A 19,159-nucleotide genomic window follows, 5' to 3' on the forward strand; every position below is an offset into this window, starting at 1 on the left:
AGATACAGACAGACAGGCAGACAGACAGACAGATACAGACAGACAGACAGATACAGGCAGACAGATACAGACAGATACAGACAGACAGACAGGCAGACAGACAGACAGACAGACAGACAGACAGACAGATACAGACAGACAGACAGACAGACAGACAGACAGACAGACAGACAGACAGACAGACAGACAGACAGACAGACAGACAGACATTGACAGAAGGACTGACAAGCAGAGGTCGAGAGTCAAACAAAGGGAATAGAAATTCTCTCTTTCCCCATCACATTTATGAATTCAGACATGAGTTCCTCTTCTCTCTCCGCTCTCAAAACCCACTAGATTCCTCTCTTTTAGCCATTGTAGTTTCCACTGTGTGTGTGTGTCTGTATGTGTGCGTGTGTGCGTGTAAAATGTACTGAAATCTCTCCTCATCTCCCCAGAAAGGTGCAATATGACTCACGGTGTACATATCAGTGAAGTCTGCTACAGTTAATATTGTATAACTAATATACCACTGTACTATACTAGTTGTACTCATGTTTTACACTACTAACTCATGCGTTACGGTTAGAACAGAACTATGCATGAAAACGTGTTCATCAGTACCACTATACTGACACCCAGCACTACACTCGAAGGCAAAAAAAATATTGTTTTGTTAATAATTGACGTATTATTATTATTATTATTATTCCTTGGAAGCGATGTGTCCGCTGCTGTTGTTGTGTGGGGCAGGGTCTAATTATCTGGGTGACAGTCATTCTAATAACACATAAGGGCACACCCGTAAGGGTTGAAAAGAATTCTGGTCTATTTTTAAGGCACCCCCAGTAGCCAATGTGTGATTGGAGCCCTGGTAGGCTGGGTTGAGTTGATATGACTGAGATGGATGCTGGGGAAGCACTGCCTGAGCAACAGTGAAGAGTAGAGAGAACGTCCAATGATGTCATTCATTCGGAAAGTATTCGGTATTTTCCACATTTTGTTACTTTACAGCCTTATTCTAAAATGTATTAAATAAATAAAGATCCTCAGCAATCTACACACAACACCCCATAATGACTAAGTGAAAACAGGTTTTTAGAAATGTTTGCAAATGTATTAATAATAAAAAATAGAAGTACCTTATTTACACAAGTTTTCAGACCCTTGTCTATGAGACTCAACTGAGCTCAGGTGAATCCTGTTTCCATTGATCATCCTTGAGATGTTTCTACAACTTGATTGGAGTCCACCTGTGGTAAATTCAATTGATTGGACATGATTTTGAAAGGTACACACCTGTCTATATAAGGTCCCACAGTTGACAGTGCATGTCAGAGCAAAAATCTAGCCATGAGGTTGAAGGAATTGTCCGTAGAGCTCACAACAGGATTGTGTCGAGGCACAGATCTGGGGAAGGGTACCAAACCATTTCTGCAGCAATGAAGGTCCCCAAGAACACAGTGGCCTTCATCATTCTTAAATGTAAGAAGTTTGGAACCACCAAAACTCTTCTTGGAGCTGGCTGCTGAAAAATCGGGGGTGAAGAGCCTAGGTCAGGGAGGTGACCAACAATCAGGCCTTAATGGTAGAGTGGCCAGACGGAAGCCGCTCCTCAGTAAAAGGCACATAACAGCCCGCTTGGAGTTTGCTAAAAGGCACTTAAAGACTCTCAGATCATAAGAAACAAGATTGTCTGGCCTGATGAAACCAAGATTGAACTCTTTGGCCTGAATGCCAAGCATCATGTTTTGAGGAAACCTGGCACCATCCCTACAGTGAAGCATAGTGGTGACAGCATGGGGATGTTTTTCAGTGTCAGGGACTGGGAGACTAGTAAGGATTGAGGCAAAGACTAACGGAGCAAAGTACAGAGATATCTTTGATGAGAACCTGCTCCAGATCGCTCAGGACCTCAGACTGGGGCGAAGGTTCACCTTCCAACAGGACAACGACCCTAAGCACACAGCCAAGACAACGCAGGAATGGCTTCGGAGGACTGGCTCCGATCAAACATCTCTGGAGAGACCTGAAAATAGCTGTGCAGCAACGCTCCCCATCCAACCTGACAGCTCTTGAGATCTGCAGAGAAGAATGGGAGAAACTCTCCAAATACAGGTGTGCCAAGCTTGTACCGTCATACCCAAGACTGTAATCACTGCCAAAGCTTTGTAAAGGGTCTAAATATTTATGTAAATGATTAGAAATGTGCTAAAATTTCTAAAAACCTGTTTTTGCTTTGTCATTATGGGTTATTGTGTGTAGATTGATGGGGGGAAACATTATTTAATCGGTTTTAGAATAAGGCTGTAACGTAACCAAATGTGGAAAAAGTCAAGCGGTCTGAATACTTTCCGAATGCACTGTATACATTATGGTGTATATACATTATTTATATAACATTTATGAGAAAGCCTCTGAGAGTTAGTTTGCTACTAAAGCATCTGTATGTACATCTTTCATTGTCAATGGAAACATGCAAGTGGGATGCAGTGGGACTATTGTACTTTTATGTATACATTTATTTGTTAAGACCTGGTCATATATCATCAAAATTATGGTGATGAAGAGTATTGTAATTATTTGTCAGTCCTTTATGTGCCATACCTTTAGTTCCCATGGTAATATTGTTTGTCCCTGTTGTCTTGTTTATATGTTGTTTTTAATACTATAGATAGACCAAACAGACACTGTTCTACTTAACATTGACTAATTATTGACTGACAGTGTTGGTCCTTTCTGTGAAGGCAATATACTGTATAGGCTATTGATGAGTGACATAGTTGAACACTTTTTTTTCAGTGGTAGAAACTGGAGTTCTGTCAACACAGTTCTGTCCCATTTCCACTGTATGCTGTCCCCTATCCTACAGTGCTGAAACCCCATGTACAGGTCTGTGTAGTCAGCACACGGGATCTATTCTATGCCATGTATTTGAGCAGAAAGTGACCTACCCTCTCAGGTGTTTTGCCCTAGAGCGGAGTCAGGTTATCGGATTGTTAGTAACTGTACTCATGTCTCTTCTTACCAGTTAAGATTTTGTGAATGAGGTTGACTCAAACACCCTTTACAGAATGAGGCAAGAACAAGCAAACATTCACCCCATTTGAGAAGCTAAACACTTTGCTGCCTCCATTAAGGATGTTTGCTCATCATGTCCCCTTCCCGTGCCATTAGTCTCCATATTAGTCGGCCCTGCCATTAGTCACCCACTCATCACTGTTCTTTCAGCCACTCTGGCTCCACCCTGAGGTCAACAGAGAGACTACTCTCCACTGTTACATTCCTGCCCTGGCCCAAACTGTCTAAAATGTGTGTGTGTGTGGAGCTAGTGGACTATGTAGTAATGTAAAGATATTACAATAAATAAAAAGATGAGCCACTGACTCGCGTATTTGTTTAAAGACAAAAACTACATTAGTGATGTCAGAGCTTGGTCCCAGAACTGTTCCATGCTTTTGTCTACTCCATTATTGTCAAGCCAAACACAGCAGAAACTGACTCGCACCCAGGATAGTGGTCAAGTACAGGAACAATGAGGAGACCTAGAAAGGTAGGGTTCAAATCTTTATTTACAATACAGAGTTTCACAGAAACAGTTTGCACCAGACACCACATTCTCAGTAAGGGAGTTTCAAAGCAGGATCAATGAGTTAGAATGCTAACTTTCCTAAATATTTTGAAACATAAAAAATAAAAATAAATTGAAAGAAAGAAATTGTTCTAGTATGACTGACTTATCAGTAACCCATATTCATCTTATTAACTGTAGTTAGTAATAACTAACCAACTCATTGCTCTTGCTTGCTAGAAAGCCCAGCCCAGACAAGCATTCAATAGGTGTATGTCTAACAGTCAGTCAGACAGTGACATCGATCTATGGCTTACAGTGCCTTCAGAAAGTATTCACACCCCTTGACTTTTGCCACATTTAGTTGTGTTACACTTTGGATTTAAAATAGATTACATTTAGATATGTTGTAACTGGTACACCCTCAAAGCCTCCTTCACTCACGCCGCCAAGCTTACCCTAGTAAAACTGACTATCCTACCGATCCTCGATTTCGGCGATGTCATCTACAAAATGGCTTCCAACACTCTACTCAGCAAACTGGATGCAGTCTATCATAGTGCCATCCGTTTTGTCACCAAAGCACCTTATACCACCCACCACTGCGACTTGTATGCTCTAGTCGGCTGGCCCTCGCTACATATTCGTCGCCAGACCCACTGGCTCCAGGTCATCTACAAGTCCATGCTAGGTAAAGCTCCGCCTTATCTCAGTTCACTGGTCACGATGGCAACACCCATCCGTAGCACACGCTCCAGCAGGTGTATCTCACTGATCATCCCTAAAGCCAACACCTCATTTGGCCGCCTTTCGTTCCAGTACTCTGCTGCCTGTGACTGGAATGAACTGCAAAAATCGCTGAAGTTGGAGACTTTTATCTCCCTCATCAACTTCAAACATCAGCTATCCGAGCAGCTAACCGATCGCTGCAGCTGTACATAGTCTATTGGTAAATAGCCCACCCATTTTCACCTACCTCATCCCCATACTGTTTTTATACTGTTTTTTTATTTTATTTATTTATTTACTTTTCTGCTCTTTTGCACACCAATATCTCTACCTGTACATGACCATCTGATCATTTATCACCCCAGTGTTAATCTGCAAAATTGTATTATTCGCCTACCTCCTCATGCCTTTTGCACACATTGTATATAGACTGCCCATTTTTTTTCTACTGTGTTATTGACTTGTTAATTGCTTACTCCATGTGTAACTCTGTGTTGTCTGTTCACACTGCTATGCTTTATCTTGGCCAGGTCGCAGTTGCAAATGAGAACTTGTTCTCAACTAGCCTACCTGGTTAAATAAAGGTGAAATAAAAAAAAAAAAATAAAATAATGTTAAAGTGGAATAGTTTTAAAAAATGTTACCAATTCATTAAAAATGAAAAGCTGAAATGTCTTCAGTCATTAAGTAGTCAACCCCTTGTTATGTCAAGCCTAAAAAGGTTAGAGTAAACATTTGTTTAACAAGTCACAAGTCACAAAAAGTTGCAGTAATAGTGTTTAACCATTTTTGAATGACAACCTCTTCCTGTACCCCACACATACAGATAATTGTAAGGTCCCTCAGAGTGAATTTCAAAACACATTTAACCAAAACGACCAGGGATATTTTAAAATGCCTTACAAAAGGGCACCTATCGGTAGATGGCAAAAAGAAGAAAAGACAGACATTGAATATCCCTTTGACCACGGGGAAGTTATTAATGACACTTTGGATGGCGTATCAATACACCCAGTCACGAGAAACAGAGGTGTCCTTCCCAACTTAGTTGAGGAAGGAAACCGCTCAGGAATTTTACCGTGAGCCCAATGGTAACTCTAAAACAGTTACGGGATTTAATAGCTGTGATAAGAGAAAACTGAGGATGGATCAACAACATTGTTGATTGTTACTCCACAATACTAACCTAATTGACATAGTGAAAAGAAAGAAAATGAAAATGTGGCAAAGCAATTACATTTTTCTGTTATGTTTGGGGCAAATCCAATACATTACAGAGTACCACTCTGCATATGTTAAAGCATAGTGGTGGCTGCATCATGTAATGGGTATGCTTGTAATCATTAAGGACTGGGAAGTTTTTCAGCATAGAAAATGAAAACAAAATAGAGCAAAGCATAGGCAAACTCCTAGAGGAAAACCTGGTTGTCTGCTTTCCACCAGACACTGGTGGACACTGGTAAATTAATTCACCTTTCAGCAGGACAATAGCCTAAAACACAAGGCCCAAGCTACACTAAAGTTCCTTACCAACAGTGAATGTTGAGTGGCCGAGATACAATTTTAACTTAAATCTACTTGAATACCTATGGCAAGACCTGAACATGGTTGTCTAGCAGTGCTCAACTACCAATTTGACAGATCTTGAAGAATTTTGAAAATAATATGGGCAAATGTTGCACAATCCAGGTGGAGAAAGCTCTTAGAGACTTACCCAGAAATACTCTCAGCTGGAATCACTGCCAAATATGCTTCTAGAAAGTATTGACTCGGGAGTATGAATACTTATGTAAATGAAATATTTAATTTTCAGTAACTTAGCAAAGATGTCTAAAAACATGTTTTCACTTTGTCATTATGGGGTATTGTTGGAGAACGTCAAGGGGTATGAATACATTCTGAAGGTACTTTATATGAGGTCGACAAGAAACAAAAATATGTACACATCAGCAAGCTTAGACTTGACAACTGGTGAAAACATGAATATTTGAAAAAGCTTAAATTCCAAACACGGTCAAAATGCAAACAGCTTGAAGAAGGACACTTCTCCAGAAACTCCAAAATACATTATCAAACCCCAGCGAGCCTGGCAGTGATCATTATCAAACCCCAGCGAGCCTGGCAGTGATCATTATCAAACCCCAGCGAGCCTGGCAGTGATCATTATCAAACCCCAGCGAGCCTGGCAGTGATCATTATCAAACCCCAGCCTGGCAGTGATCATTATCAAACCCCAGCGAGCCTGGCAGTGATCATTATCAAACCCCAGCGAGCCTGGCAGTGATCATTATCAAACCCCAGCGAGCCTGGCAGTGATCATTATCAAACCCCAGCGAGCCTGGCAGTGATCATTATCAAACCCCAGCGAGCCTGGTAGTATACGGATACGTGCAAATGAGTACACCAGGAGACGTGTAGAGTCAGGAGTTGTCCTGACCATGAAAAATTCTGGGTCCTCGTTATAGCCTATAAAACTTGTTTTGTGGTCGGTCGGGTCACATGGTTAGGAAAAGCTCAGAATGCCAAAACACCCCATATATAGAGCCCTAAGACACATGCGCAATGGTTTTGATAATGCATTGATTGATGGCTGAATAAATCCTACATTGGCCCCATTGCTCTCTAACCTATAGGACTAACCTGAGGGGACTGAGAACCAAGGGGCAGAGACAATGGCTGTCCAGAAACAACCTCTGACCCCTGCTCCCAAGGGCACTTTACATGAAATGCCTGGGGATATGGGCTTGTTTCTGGACCGGAACAATGACATCTCTTTACATGGCTACGTGTGCGCTTTCGCTCACCACACGTTAATGCATTTTCTTCACCCACCAAAACCAGTCTCCACCCAGGGCTCTCTTCAAAGCCACATCAATGTGTACCCATTAACCACTGGGGTCTGTTCAGGACCATTAAACTGTTCCCGACATGGTGGTGTTTGTGAGTGGAGCTTAATTCAATGAGTGATTGTTTCCAACAGTTACCTGGCTCTATTGTGGAAAAATAATCTGAACTCTTCATAAAATGTAAAACTGAAATGGCTTCTGGAAACACAGCCAGGAACTTTAACAGGGAAATAATTTCCACAAATAGTTGTTCTTCAATGTTCTAACTGAAGAGATAAAAGCTTTGAGGAGGACGGCGGCAGGTACAGACCCTGGTCTAGGAGAAAGAACTAACTGATCTAATAATCTATTCGATGTTTCGTCACAATGTTGTTTTGAACATTCGTTTCAGACTGATGCCCGACTGAGCACCCTCTACTAAGACGCATCGTCAATGAGTGCTGATGATTTCATTAAAAGTGCAATACAGTGGCTCGGAAATACAATTACATTCAAATGGAGGCAAATAATTAGTAGCAACCCCCCTTGCCATCAGTCGGACGTCGCCAGATTGACTTTAGATGCAGTACAACGGTAGCTAGCTAGCTAAAATTGAGGGGAGGCCACCGAGCTAACGTTAGAATTGCTAGCTATTTTTGACTAACTTTGCTAGCCTAATGACATGACAATATTTCCTACTACTTTAGAAATATCAACTTTTTTCCCCAGGCGATAGTGTAATTTAGGCAAAATAGTTCACCTATTGCAGAATGATTGGGTTTATCACCACTATGACGCCGCCAGCAGAGGGCGGCTTTAGAACGTTCATAACAATGGCATGACAACCGAGTGACTGAGGTGCAACCTATGAACAGAAAAAGGAACCAGAAACTGCATCATATATACACGGTGTACAAAACATTAGGCACATATTCCTAATATTGAGTTGCACCCTCCCCCCTTTTGCCCTATGAACAGCCTCAATTCTGCAGCTCCCGAGTGGCACAGCGGTCTAAGGCACTGCATTTCAGTGCTAGAGGTGTCACTACAGACCCTGGTTCAATTCCAGGCTGTATCACAACTGGCCATGATTGGGAGTCCCATAGGTCGGCGCACAATTGGACCAGTGTCGTTAGGGTTTGGCCGGGGTAGGCATTAATTGTAAATAAGAATGTGTTCTTAACCGACTTGCCTAGTTAAATAAAATACATACATACAAAAAAATAAAAATTGTCCGAGCCATGGACTCAAGGTGTCGAAAGCGTTCCACAGGGATGCTGGCCCATATTGATGGTTCCCACAGTTGTGTCAAGTTGGCTGGATGGCATTGCCGTTCTTGACACACTCAAACTGGTGCAACAGGCACTTACTACCATACCCAGTTCAAAGGCACTTAAATATTTTGTCTGCCCATTCACCCTCTGAACGGCACACAATCCAGGTCTCAAGGCTTAAGATTCATTTTTAACCTGTCTCCTCTTCATCAAGTTTGAAGTGGTTTTAACAGGCGACGTCTATAAGGGATCATAGCTTTCAACTGGATTTTCCCTAGTCAGTCTGTCATGGAAAGAGTGGTTTTGTACACTCAGTGTATGTGTGTTTGTACAGTCGTGGCCAAAAGTTTTGAGAATGACACAAATATAAATTTTCACAAAGTCTGCTGCCTCAGTTTGTATGATGGCAATTTGCATATACTCCAGAATGTTATGAAGAGTGAACAGATGAATTGCAATGTCCCTCTTTGCCATGCAAATGAACTGAATCCCTAAAAAACATTTCCACTGCATTTCAGCCCTGACACAAAAGGACCAGCTGACATGTCAGTGATTCTCTCGTTACCACAGGTGTGAGTGTTGACAAGGACAAGACTGGAGATAACTCTGTCATGCTGATTGAGTTCAAATAACAGACTGGAAGTTTCAAAAGAGGGTGGTGCTTGGAATCATTGATCTTCCTCTGTCAACAATGGTTACCTGCAAGGAAACAAGTGCCATCACCATTGCTTTGCGCAAAAAAAAGGCTTCACAGGCAAGGATATTGCTGCCAGTAAGATTGCACCTAAATCAACCATTTATCAGATCATCACGGACTTCAAGGAGAGCAGTTCAATTGTTGTGAAGGCTTCAGGGCGCCCAAGAAAGTCCAGCAAGTGCCAGGACCGTCTCCTGAAGTTGATTCAGCTGCGGGATAGGGGCACCACCAGTACAGAGCTTGCTCAGGAATGGCAGCAGGCAGGTGTGAGTGCATCTGCACACACAGCGAGGCGAAGACTATGGAGGATGCCTGGTGTCAAGAAGGGCAGCAAAGATGCCACTTCTCTCCAGGAAAAACATCAGGGACAGACTGATATTCTGCAACAGGTACGGTACAGGGATTGGACTGCTGAGGACTGGGGTAAAGTCATTGTCTCTGATGAAACCCCTTAACGATTGTTTGGGGCATCCGGAAAAAAGCTTGCCCGGAGAAGACAAGGTGAGCGCTACCAACAGTAAAGCATCCTGAAACCATTCATGTGTGGGTTTGCTTCTCAGCCAAGGGAGTGGGCTCACTCACAATTTTGCCTAAGAACACAGCCATGAATAAAGCATGGTACCAACACATCCTCCGAGAGCAACTTCTCCCAACCATCCAGGAACAGTTTGGTGACGAACAATGCCTTTCCAGCATGATGGAGCACCTTGCCATAAGGCAAGAGTGATAACTAAGTGGCTCTGGGAACAAAACATCGATATTTTGGGTCCATGGCCAGGAAACTCCCCAGACCTTAATCCCATTGAGAACTTGGTCAATCCTCAAGAGGCGGGTGGACAAACAAAAACCTACAAATTCTGACAAACTCCAAACATTGATTATGCAAGAATGGGCTGCCATCAGTCAGGATGTGGCCCAGAAGTTAATTGACAGCATGCCAAGGGCAGATTACAAAGGTCTTCAAAAAGAAGGGTCAACACTGCAAATATTGACTCTTTGTGTAATTGTCAACAAAAGCCTTTGACACTTATGTAATTATTGTAATTATACTTCACTATTCCATAGTAACATCTGACAGAAATATCTAAAGACACTGAAGTAGCAAACTTTGTGGAAATTGAATATTTGTGTCATTCTCAAAACTTTTGGCCACGACTGTAGGTTGTCTATGGCCAGCACTCACTTGATGGAGAAGTGTTGATATGAAACGCATCAAGTGATGCCTCTTTCACATGTTTGTCATATGGGATAATTCCTTGGTTGTCTAGAGCACCATTTCAAGCTCTGTCTATTGAAAGAAAGAGTTGAACGCGTTCCATTTATCTGTACTGAAGAAAAATATAAATGCAACATGTGAAGTGGTGGTCCTATGTTTCCTGAGCTGAAATAAAATGTTGCATACGCACAAAAAGCGTGTTTCTCTCAAATTTGGTCCACAAATGTATTTACATCCCAGTTAATGAGCATTTCTCCTTTTCCAAGATAATACATCCACCTGACAGATGTGGCATATCAAGAAGCTGATTAAAAAGTATAATCATTACACAGGTGAACCTTGTGCTAGGGACAATAAAAGGCCACTAAAATGTGTTGTTTTGTCACAACAGTTTTGAGGGAGCGTGCAATTGGCAAGCTGACTGCAGGAATGTCCACCAGAGCAGTTTCCAGATATTTGAATGTTAATTTCTCTGCCATAAGCCACCTCCAACATAATTTCAGAGAATTTGGCAGTACGTCCAACAGGCCTTACAAACAGAGACCACATGTATGGTGTCGTGTGGGCGAGCGGTTTGCTGATGTCAAGGTTGTAAATAGTGCCCCATGGTGGCGGTGGGGTTATGATATGGGCAGGCACAAGATACGGACAACAAACAATTGCATTTTATCGATGGTAATTTGAATGCACAGAGATACCGTGACAAGGCCCATTGTCGTGCCATTCATCACCTCATGTTTCAGCATGATAATGCACGGCCCCATGATCTGTACACAATTCCTGGAAGCGGAAAATGTCCCACTTCTTCTATGGCCTGCACATGGAAGAATGGGGCGGCAAGGTAGCCTAGTGGTTAGAGCGTTGGACTAGTAACTGGAAGGTTGCAAGTTCAAATCCCCAAGCTGTCGTTCTGCCCCTGAACAGGCAGTTAACCCACTGTTCCTAGGCCGTCATTGAAAATAAGAATGTATTCTTAACTGACTTGCCTAGTTAAATAAAAGGTACAAAAAATAATAAATAAAAATAAAACTCACCGTTGAATAGGAGAACATTCCACAGCCTGATCAACTATATGCGAAGGAGATGTGTTGTGCTGCATGAGGCAACTGGTTTTCTGATCCACGACCCTACCTTTTTTTTGTTAAGGTATCTGTGACCAACAGATTCCTATCTATATTCCCAGTCATGTGAAATCCATAGATTAGGGACTAATTTATTTATTTCAATTGACAAATTTCCTTATATGAATTAACTCAGTATGTTGCATTTATATTTTTGTTCAGTATAGAACTGGACATCATTATCTACAGACCCACTGCTTGAGGCTTTAGACAAAGGCTTCCCTCAGACAGACAAACGTAACCAACCACCTAGTTGAGAGGGTGGTTGGGGGAGAAGAGGTTGGCAAGTCAACACACCCCTTTAACGCATGAAATAAGTGCAAAAAGCCAACGTCCCAAAATGCACACTGTTGGGTGGCAGCTCTATAGGCCATTCTCTCCGACAGTTTAAGAGTGAAGACAGGTTTCCACTGTTCATGCGAGATGCGTTGCTAGTCTCTATCCAGTCGGAGCTAACCGGTCAGCCAGACTAGACTATGGAGTCCAACCCTACTGGTCAACTATTGTACTACTACAGACAGACATTCAGTGATTGACTTACGCACACAGAGTCCGGAAGGAAGCAGAGAGAAACCGTCAAATGTATAATAAATCTTAAATAGCACTCGGATCGGTTTAGTTTGGGGGTGTTGAAGACCCCGAGGGATGGCTAGTAGGCTTAGTCGACACAATAGGGGTGTGGAAAAGGGCCTGGGGCATGGAGTAGGACTGGGGTCAGGGACAAAAGGAAAGGGCTGGCCTGGGGCATGCGTTACAGGACCGGGTTGGGGTTAGAACCGTATGGGGCATGGTCTAAATGCAGGTGAGAGGGGTGAAGGGGTTTGCAATGGGGTCAGTCAAGAAGGTGTCTGCGGGGGCCAATGCGTGAGCGGTATGAGCGGCGGGTGTCTGCCAGGCCCAGTGTGCCTCTGCAGCTCTGACACATATAAGTCTCAGGAACGTGGGACTTCCTGATCTTAGCACAGGACAGGTGGATCCACGTGTTACACTGGTTACACTCAATCATGGCCCGGCCTGCAAACGGCTTCATACAGAAACACGTCACCAGGTCCCACGAGTCATCATCTGAGAGAAAGAGAGGGGGGAAGAAACAGAGTTCCATCACTAAAACATTTACATGGGATTAACTGTCAGACTGCTACTTTAAATAGGCAATGTCATCACAACAATAAGTTACGTAACTTTTTTGCAGCATTTACATAACGTTCTCTCACCGGAGTCCACCATGATGTCCTCATCCTCTCCGGAGCCATCCTCATCTCGGAACACCACCTGTTTCCCCTGTCGGATCACCGTCCTGTTCCCAGTAAAACTCTCCACACTCTCCACCTTCACCATGCCCTCCACCAGCCCCTGTCCAGCCCAGCACTCCCACTCCTCATTGTGCTCCTGCTTACAGGGGGAGGAGTTATTGAAGTGAGAGGGGCTGGGCAGGGGGTGAGGGGACGAAGGGTGGAGGGGGATGAAGAAGTCATCCTCAGGCTCGTCTTTGATTGGTCGTCCTCCCAGGGGCGGGGGAACTGTGGCTCTGGGCTCATTGCGTCGGCCTGATGTGCAGAGCTCGGCTCGCCGGCCTGGCTCTCCCGGTCCTTCCTCCTCTTCTTCAGTTTGTTGGCTTTCCTCTGGTCATCTGGGTGCAGGGAGGACGCTAAATGGCCATGCTGGAAAACAGGAATTAATTTATGGTTAGGGTGTATGAGAAAGGGTTAAGGTTAGAATTAGTGGTTGAAATTGTGTGAGTGGATCAAAAGCACTCCATTTACATTTTTCATAACATGGCTGGATAGTGAGGCCCCAGGGTGGATTCGCGTGGGATGGGGTCGTTTCCTGTTCTTGTCCTGCAGGGGTATGGGGGGCCGCGGGGGGCAAGAGGGGGGTTGAGGGACAGGGGTCCAGCCATCACTGTCTGCTGTACTGCCTGTACTGTTGGGGGGGCTGGAGCTACTACGCAGAGCAGAGTCCTGGAGAGGGAAAAAGAGACATGGTGATAAAAGCCTGTATGTGTTTACGCAAATGTCAACTCTTAGAGGAGAATGGAGGTGGGCGTGAAGCTGTTGATACAATCCATTGACATTGGCCACAAACCACACTCACACACGGATCCAATACAAATCTGAGACCATTTTGAACCAAAACAGGCATCAACAGTAACTTCACAACACTTCCACAATAATATGGAACTGCATATTTTATACATGGCCTCAGTGACACCACGGCATATGGTAATAAGGATGAAAAAAATCACCCTGTCTTACTCCGAGGGGCTCGGTCAGACAGACAAAGCACAGAGTATTAGCACAGGTCTATGGATGAGGTACAGTACGGTCCTGGTTGAACTTGTTTAGGGTGCTGGCGTTGGGTCGAGCTGCTCCTCTTGCCTGAGGTGAGGGGGTCAGGGGGCCCTGGTTCCCTTCCAGCCCCTTCCCCATCAGGGATCCTAATCTCAGGGCTAGCTAGACAGCAATAGAAGCTCAATTCAGCTTGTTGCAAAACTAGGTGGTGCCATCACTAGATTTGTTAATTCTATCCAGTCCTTCCAAAACTATGAACACTACAGAGGCAAGGGTAAATGGTCTAGGGGCCAAAGAAGCACAGGGCCAGGGATGAGTATGGAGAGACTTGTTGGCCCTCTTACCCTGGGAGAGGGGGCAGGGCTGTGTTAGGTGCGTGTCCCTTCAGGAGACACAGCAGCAGATTGGCTAGCGAGGGACAAGGGGCGGGGCCCAGCAAGGAAGCTGCCAGAAGCCACGCCTCCTCCAGTTCTGTGGATCAAATAGAGGGTCAACACACCACACCGGGGAGGGAGGGGATAACTTCGATACAGTCAACATGTCCAGGGTTGCATTCAGGAGGATGCAATGCTCTGAACGTTTCAGATAGAAATGTAATGCTTTATAGAGCTGCCATAACTCCTACATGACAGACACAGCATAACCTATTTCTATTTGAGAGTTCCACAACGTTGTAGCTTACTGAAGGAAAACAAAATGGCACTTTCATTGTGACTAAGTGAATGTGATGTTGACTGTATCTATATTCACAACACTAGTTAGGGGCGGCGGGTTAATACACACAGGGGGAATGGAGGGCAGTGGGACACCAACACACACAAGCACAACAGTTGTGGAGAAAAAAGCAAAAGCTCGCAGTGGCCGCTCCATGATCCACAAACTACACACACACATCCAAGTCCTACCCCTGGTGTCTGGCCATTAACCTCAACACAAGGCATTACTACACACACACCTCAAAATATAACCAGTCACAGTTCTGCCTAACTATTCAGAGCAAAGAACCTAGACTGTCAACTACAAGGGACTGTTGATAAAAAGGCATACACCAACTATGATTGGGTTTCCTTTACTTACCTCCTGGGGATATGGGATATAGCCTGCATATGCCAACACAAATGTGCAGAACTTGTTGAAGTCCTCCACCGTCCGCCTCCTGTATGGTGGACTGTGCCCCTGGCCCTGTAACGCATGAATAACATCAGCATGAGGTCAAAGCTAGCTAAGACATTCTGAATTAAAGAAACATGTTGTGATGATTGCCCTCTTAGCAGGGGTTCACTTGTAAAATACATTGATAAAATGTTGCCTATGAACGTACTAAAAAGGGAATATAAAAATTACATTGCTAGCACGCTGACGACTGAAATGGCACACGAGACTCGGTTTAAACCAGTGCCATTTGACAGAAGCTTGATAGGAATTTTGCTAACGTGAAGCTAACTAACTACAGTAACGTTATTGCTAACGTAGCTCGCTAAATAAGTTAATCGACAAATGCCAACATGGAGGACTACGTTTGGACGCTAACGTTAGCGTTGAAGTTTTGATTTAGTTGAAAACACGAGAAGGACAGTTACTAATTAGCTCATTTGTTACCTACCTAGTAAAATACCTTATAACTGCGGTGCCAAGATGGCGATTGTTGCTGAGCTAGTTAACTAAGCGTTGGCGTGGACAGAGTAGCTAGCCTGCTAACATTGGCAAACCTTGCCTAGCTAACTAACACTGCTTTTAAGTAACGTTAGCTAGATATGCAACCTCGTGTTTTCAGCATAACAACAGATCTGGCATTACGTTAAAGACGAGTGAAAAATGCATGCACATGTCAAGTTATATTACTAACGTTAACAGGTTGCGAATGTGACTATATTCAAACATAAAAACAAGATGAATCGTAAAACAATAGCTAGCTGGTTAACGTTATACTGTAATCGTGACAGTGGTTGTTTAATCAAGCAAAGGAAAGGTAGCTAGCTGACTGCCTAACGGTATGATCATAAGCACTGCCTGTTTTCAGCAGTCAGTCGTATATACCATTAGTTAGTTAGCTAGCTATAAACAGTTTTATAACTAGCTAGTTAACTATGGTTACCTAGCGAGCTAATATTTGCTAGCTAAAGTAGGAAGTTAAATATATACAAGTTAGTGAGCGCTAGCATTGTGATAACTGGCTAGCTAATAAAATACTTAACGTTAGCTAGGTTACCTCTGATTCATATGCATGATGGTGTGACGATGAAGTAACGTTGTCCATCTCTAAAAAGTGATAATTTTGGTATAATGTAGCTAAGTTACCTAATAATATAATTAGCTAGCAATAAACGAAGTGCACAACTAATTCTGGTGTCATCGACGTTCAAAACATTGCACTGTTGTTAGCTAGCTAGCTGTTAGCTTACAATATTCTAGCAACAAACACTGTCTGCCGATAATGTTTCGCCTATACCCCGGGAGATACTTAGTAATGCATTATAGTTATAAGTCAAATGTTGCCGTATCTCTTGAACAAAACGGGTTCGCCAGCTACACTGTCAGTGTCCCGGTTGCCTTCAACTGCCTGCCTCTTACTCAAACTCAGACTTATCAAACAGGAAAGGACTGGTCGAGAGAACCACCTCGAAAAAAAGAGAGCGCTGAAGTGAGGTTTAAAGGGATATTTTACTCAAAAAACACATTTGAATAGCTATTCTATTTTGTTAATAAATCCACTGTGGATATGGTCCACAAAATGTAGTTTGGATTGGAGAGAGATGGTACAGGGAACCATCAATACAAATATGTACGGTAGGTCTACAAGTGATCAACATTAGCAGCAGCACAAAAGTATAGCAAGACAATTTGCCTAATAAGTTAAGTGCTCTGCATTCTTAGATCATCTCGTCAACAACATATAAACAATGTACTTAAAAAATATATTAAAAAACATCGCCTTCATCATCATCACCAACAACATATTATCATCATCATTTACATTTTTGTCATTTAGCAGATTATTTTATCGAGAGCGACATAGAGGAGCACTAAAGGTTAAGCACCTAGATCAAGGGCACATCAACAGGGCCGTTTCAGAAAGCAGGTTTAGTGAAAACTCAGAGTTAGTTAACTCAGAGTTGAAGGAAACGGAGTTTTCGGTTTCATAAAGCCAGTTCAGTAACCATGACAACATACTCCGTGAAGAAAACCTGCTCGCTGGCAGGTTTTTCTTCAATTAACCCTGGCTGAGTTTCTCCTCCTCTTTAGCTGAAGCCTGCAGACTGCAGGAGATGTCAGACATGACGTGTCCTTTTCTTGAAGAGCCAGTTGATATTGCACAAAAACTCAGCAAAAATCTCCGTCGGGAGGTGATCAGACCCCGCTTGGATGTTTTATCATTCCCTGATGATGTTTGAGCGTTTCTGTTTTTCTGCACAATCGATCATTCATCTGAACAATGTTCTCATATCGTTCATATGACACATCCTGGACATGCTCTCAGTTCGGAACAAATTCTTTGTGTTGCACTTCGTTTTTTTGCCAAAAGGAGTTTTCTATATAACATCATTGACGCTGGGCATATTTCCAAGGCAACTGTCTGTCGGGTTGTCAGCAATGTGACTCTTACACTGAAACGTTTACTGTACACTTTTGTGGTGTCTCCTAGTCACAGACCCAGCAAAGAAGAATTCCACATAATTACAGGTATCAGTCTAAGCAATAATGTATTTATTTAGTATGAAGTTTGAGATTAGAAGCGAAGCACTAATCAGTTCATTTGATATATTTTAGAGTTTCCAGGTGTGATTGGCTGCATAGATGGCACTCATATTCCTATCACAGCTCCTTCAGTAACTGAAGGAGATTATGTGAACAGGAAGTCTTTCCACAGCATTAATGTGCAGGTAGGCCTAAACAGTAGCCTTTAGCATTCCAAATGAAAGAACTGCACTAGATGTGTTGTGAAGTAATTACTGTTCTGTATAATCCCCAACCCGGGCTCGAACCAGGGACCTTCTGCACACATCAACAACTGCCTCCCACGAAGCATCGTTACCCATCGTCTCAGAGCGAGTGACGTCACCTATTGAAACGCTATTAGCGCGCACCACCTCTAACCATTTCACATCGGTTACATCTGCATGGGGAAGATCATATATGATGCAGCCCACATCATCAGCAACGTGGAAGCAAAGTGGCCTGGGTCTGAGCATGACTCATGAGTTTTTCGTGTGTGTACACTGAGCGCTAGCTTTGCCCGTGGTAAGTTTATATATATTTATAGCTATATCCTATTATAAACAATATTTTGTTTCCTCCTATTGCAACTGAAAATGTAAACTGTATCCTCACATTATCATAGGAGCGTTCAATAGTTCCCTGCTCGGTGATAGAGGGTACCCCTGCCAGCCCTATTTGCTGACCCCTTACCCTGATTCTGAGCCCGGCCCGCAGCAACGTTATAACTTGGCTCACTGCAGGATATGAGCCAGGGTAGAGATGACCATTGGGATACTCAAGGCCCGGTTCCAGTGCCTTCATAGGCTCAGGGTCACCCCAGAAAGGGCATGTGACATTATTGTGGCATGTGTGATTCTCCACAACATTGCCACAATTAGAGGAGAACAATGTCCTACTCAACCAGTGAACGATCCTGACCACCCCGCTGACCCACGAGATGGGAGAGCAGTCAAAGACACAATATGCTTCCATCATTTCTGATTGACCAATCACCTCCCCAGTGTTAAATAAAGACAATATGCCTTTCTTTTTATGAAGTCTTTTTTATGAAGTCAAATGCATTTTTTTTGTTTATGTTGTTCAAACAAGTAAAATCATCCACCTGTGGGCACCTCACCACCTTTTGACTGATGTTCCAGCAGTTATATTTTGCTTCTAAATTACATTTGTCAATTTGTTTCTCTAAGTACACATTGTACAGCTGTTTCACAGGGAGCTATAGGAACACACAAAAAAATGAATTTCACAGTACCAGGTCTATGTAGTTTCATTGTAGGTCATGGGCCAATGCTGAACAACAGTTCTTACAATCTTACTGATGTAAGTTGTGCTGTGGAGGTGAATGGACCCTCTTCCTCATTGTAATTTCCAGCATTGCTCTACAATATTAAATACTGGCAGTGTTGGGATGGCTGAAAAATGTATTTTGTTTTTGCTTAGAAAATTCCACTAACTACTTAAATATATCACATGTTGAATGTAGCCACTGAATGCTGTTTAATTGGGTAGGGTAGGCTAAACAACATCACAATTTCTTGTAATGAAATTATACCTTACTTGTTTGAAGTATATTTTTATATTTCATCTTCAGTTGCTGCCATGTACGTTTTACACACACACACACACATAAATGTTGAATAAGTGGAACACTCGAGATAAAACTTTTCCTTTTTTTCAATTAATACTCACGCATTGACTCGGTCAGCAATTTTCTGCCACGCCAGCTCACGTTCTTTTGC

At 43.0% G+C, this 19,159-nt stretch overlaps 1 protein-coding gene and 1 long non-coding RNA gene across 2 annotated transcripts; one reads left to right on the forward strand and one right to left on the reverse strand.

Annotated features, from left to right (window-relative positions):
- Positions 1-3,533: 3,533 nt before the first annotated feature.
- On the reverse strand, positions 3,534-16,291 carry phf13 (PHD finger protein 13). The gene is given in 6 exon segments (XM_029687372.2): positions 3,534-12,477; positions 12,627-12,926; positions 12,929-13,073; positions 13,176-13,373; positions 14,781-14,885; positions 15,913-16,291. Coding segments are annotated over 6 exon segments (1,029 nt in total). The 5' UTR covers positions 15,961-16,291; the 3' UTR covers positions 3,534-12,244.
- Positions 16,292-16,778: 487 nt separating this feature from the next.
- Positions 16,779-18,447, forward strand: LOC115145828 (uncharacterized). The gene is made up of 2 exons (XR_003866056.2): positions 16,779-17,942; positions 18,043-18,447. It is a non-coding gene; the product is annotated as an uncharacterized LOC115145828 (long non-coding RNA).
- The last annotated feature ends 712 nt before the right edge of the window (positions 18,448-19,159 follow it).

Source organism: Oncorhynchus nerka, linkage group LG2 (genome assembly GCF_034236695.1).
Source record: "Oncorhynchus nerka isolate Pitt River linkage group LG2, Oner_Uvic_2.0, whole genome shotgun sequence".
NCBI classification, from domain to species: Eukaryota; Metazoa; Chordata; class Actinopteri; order Salmoniformes; family Salmonidae; genus Oncorhynchus; species Oncorhynchus nerka.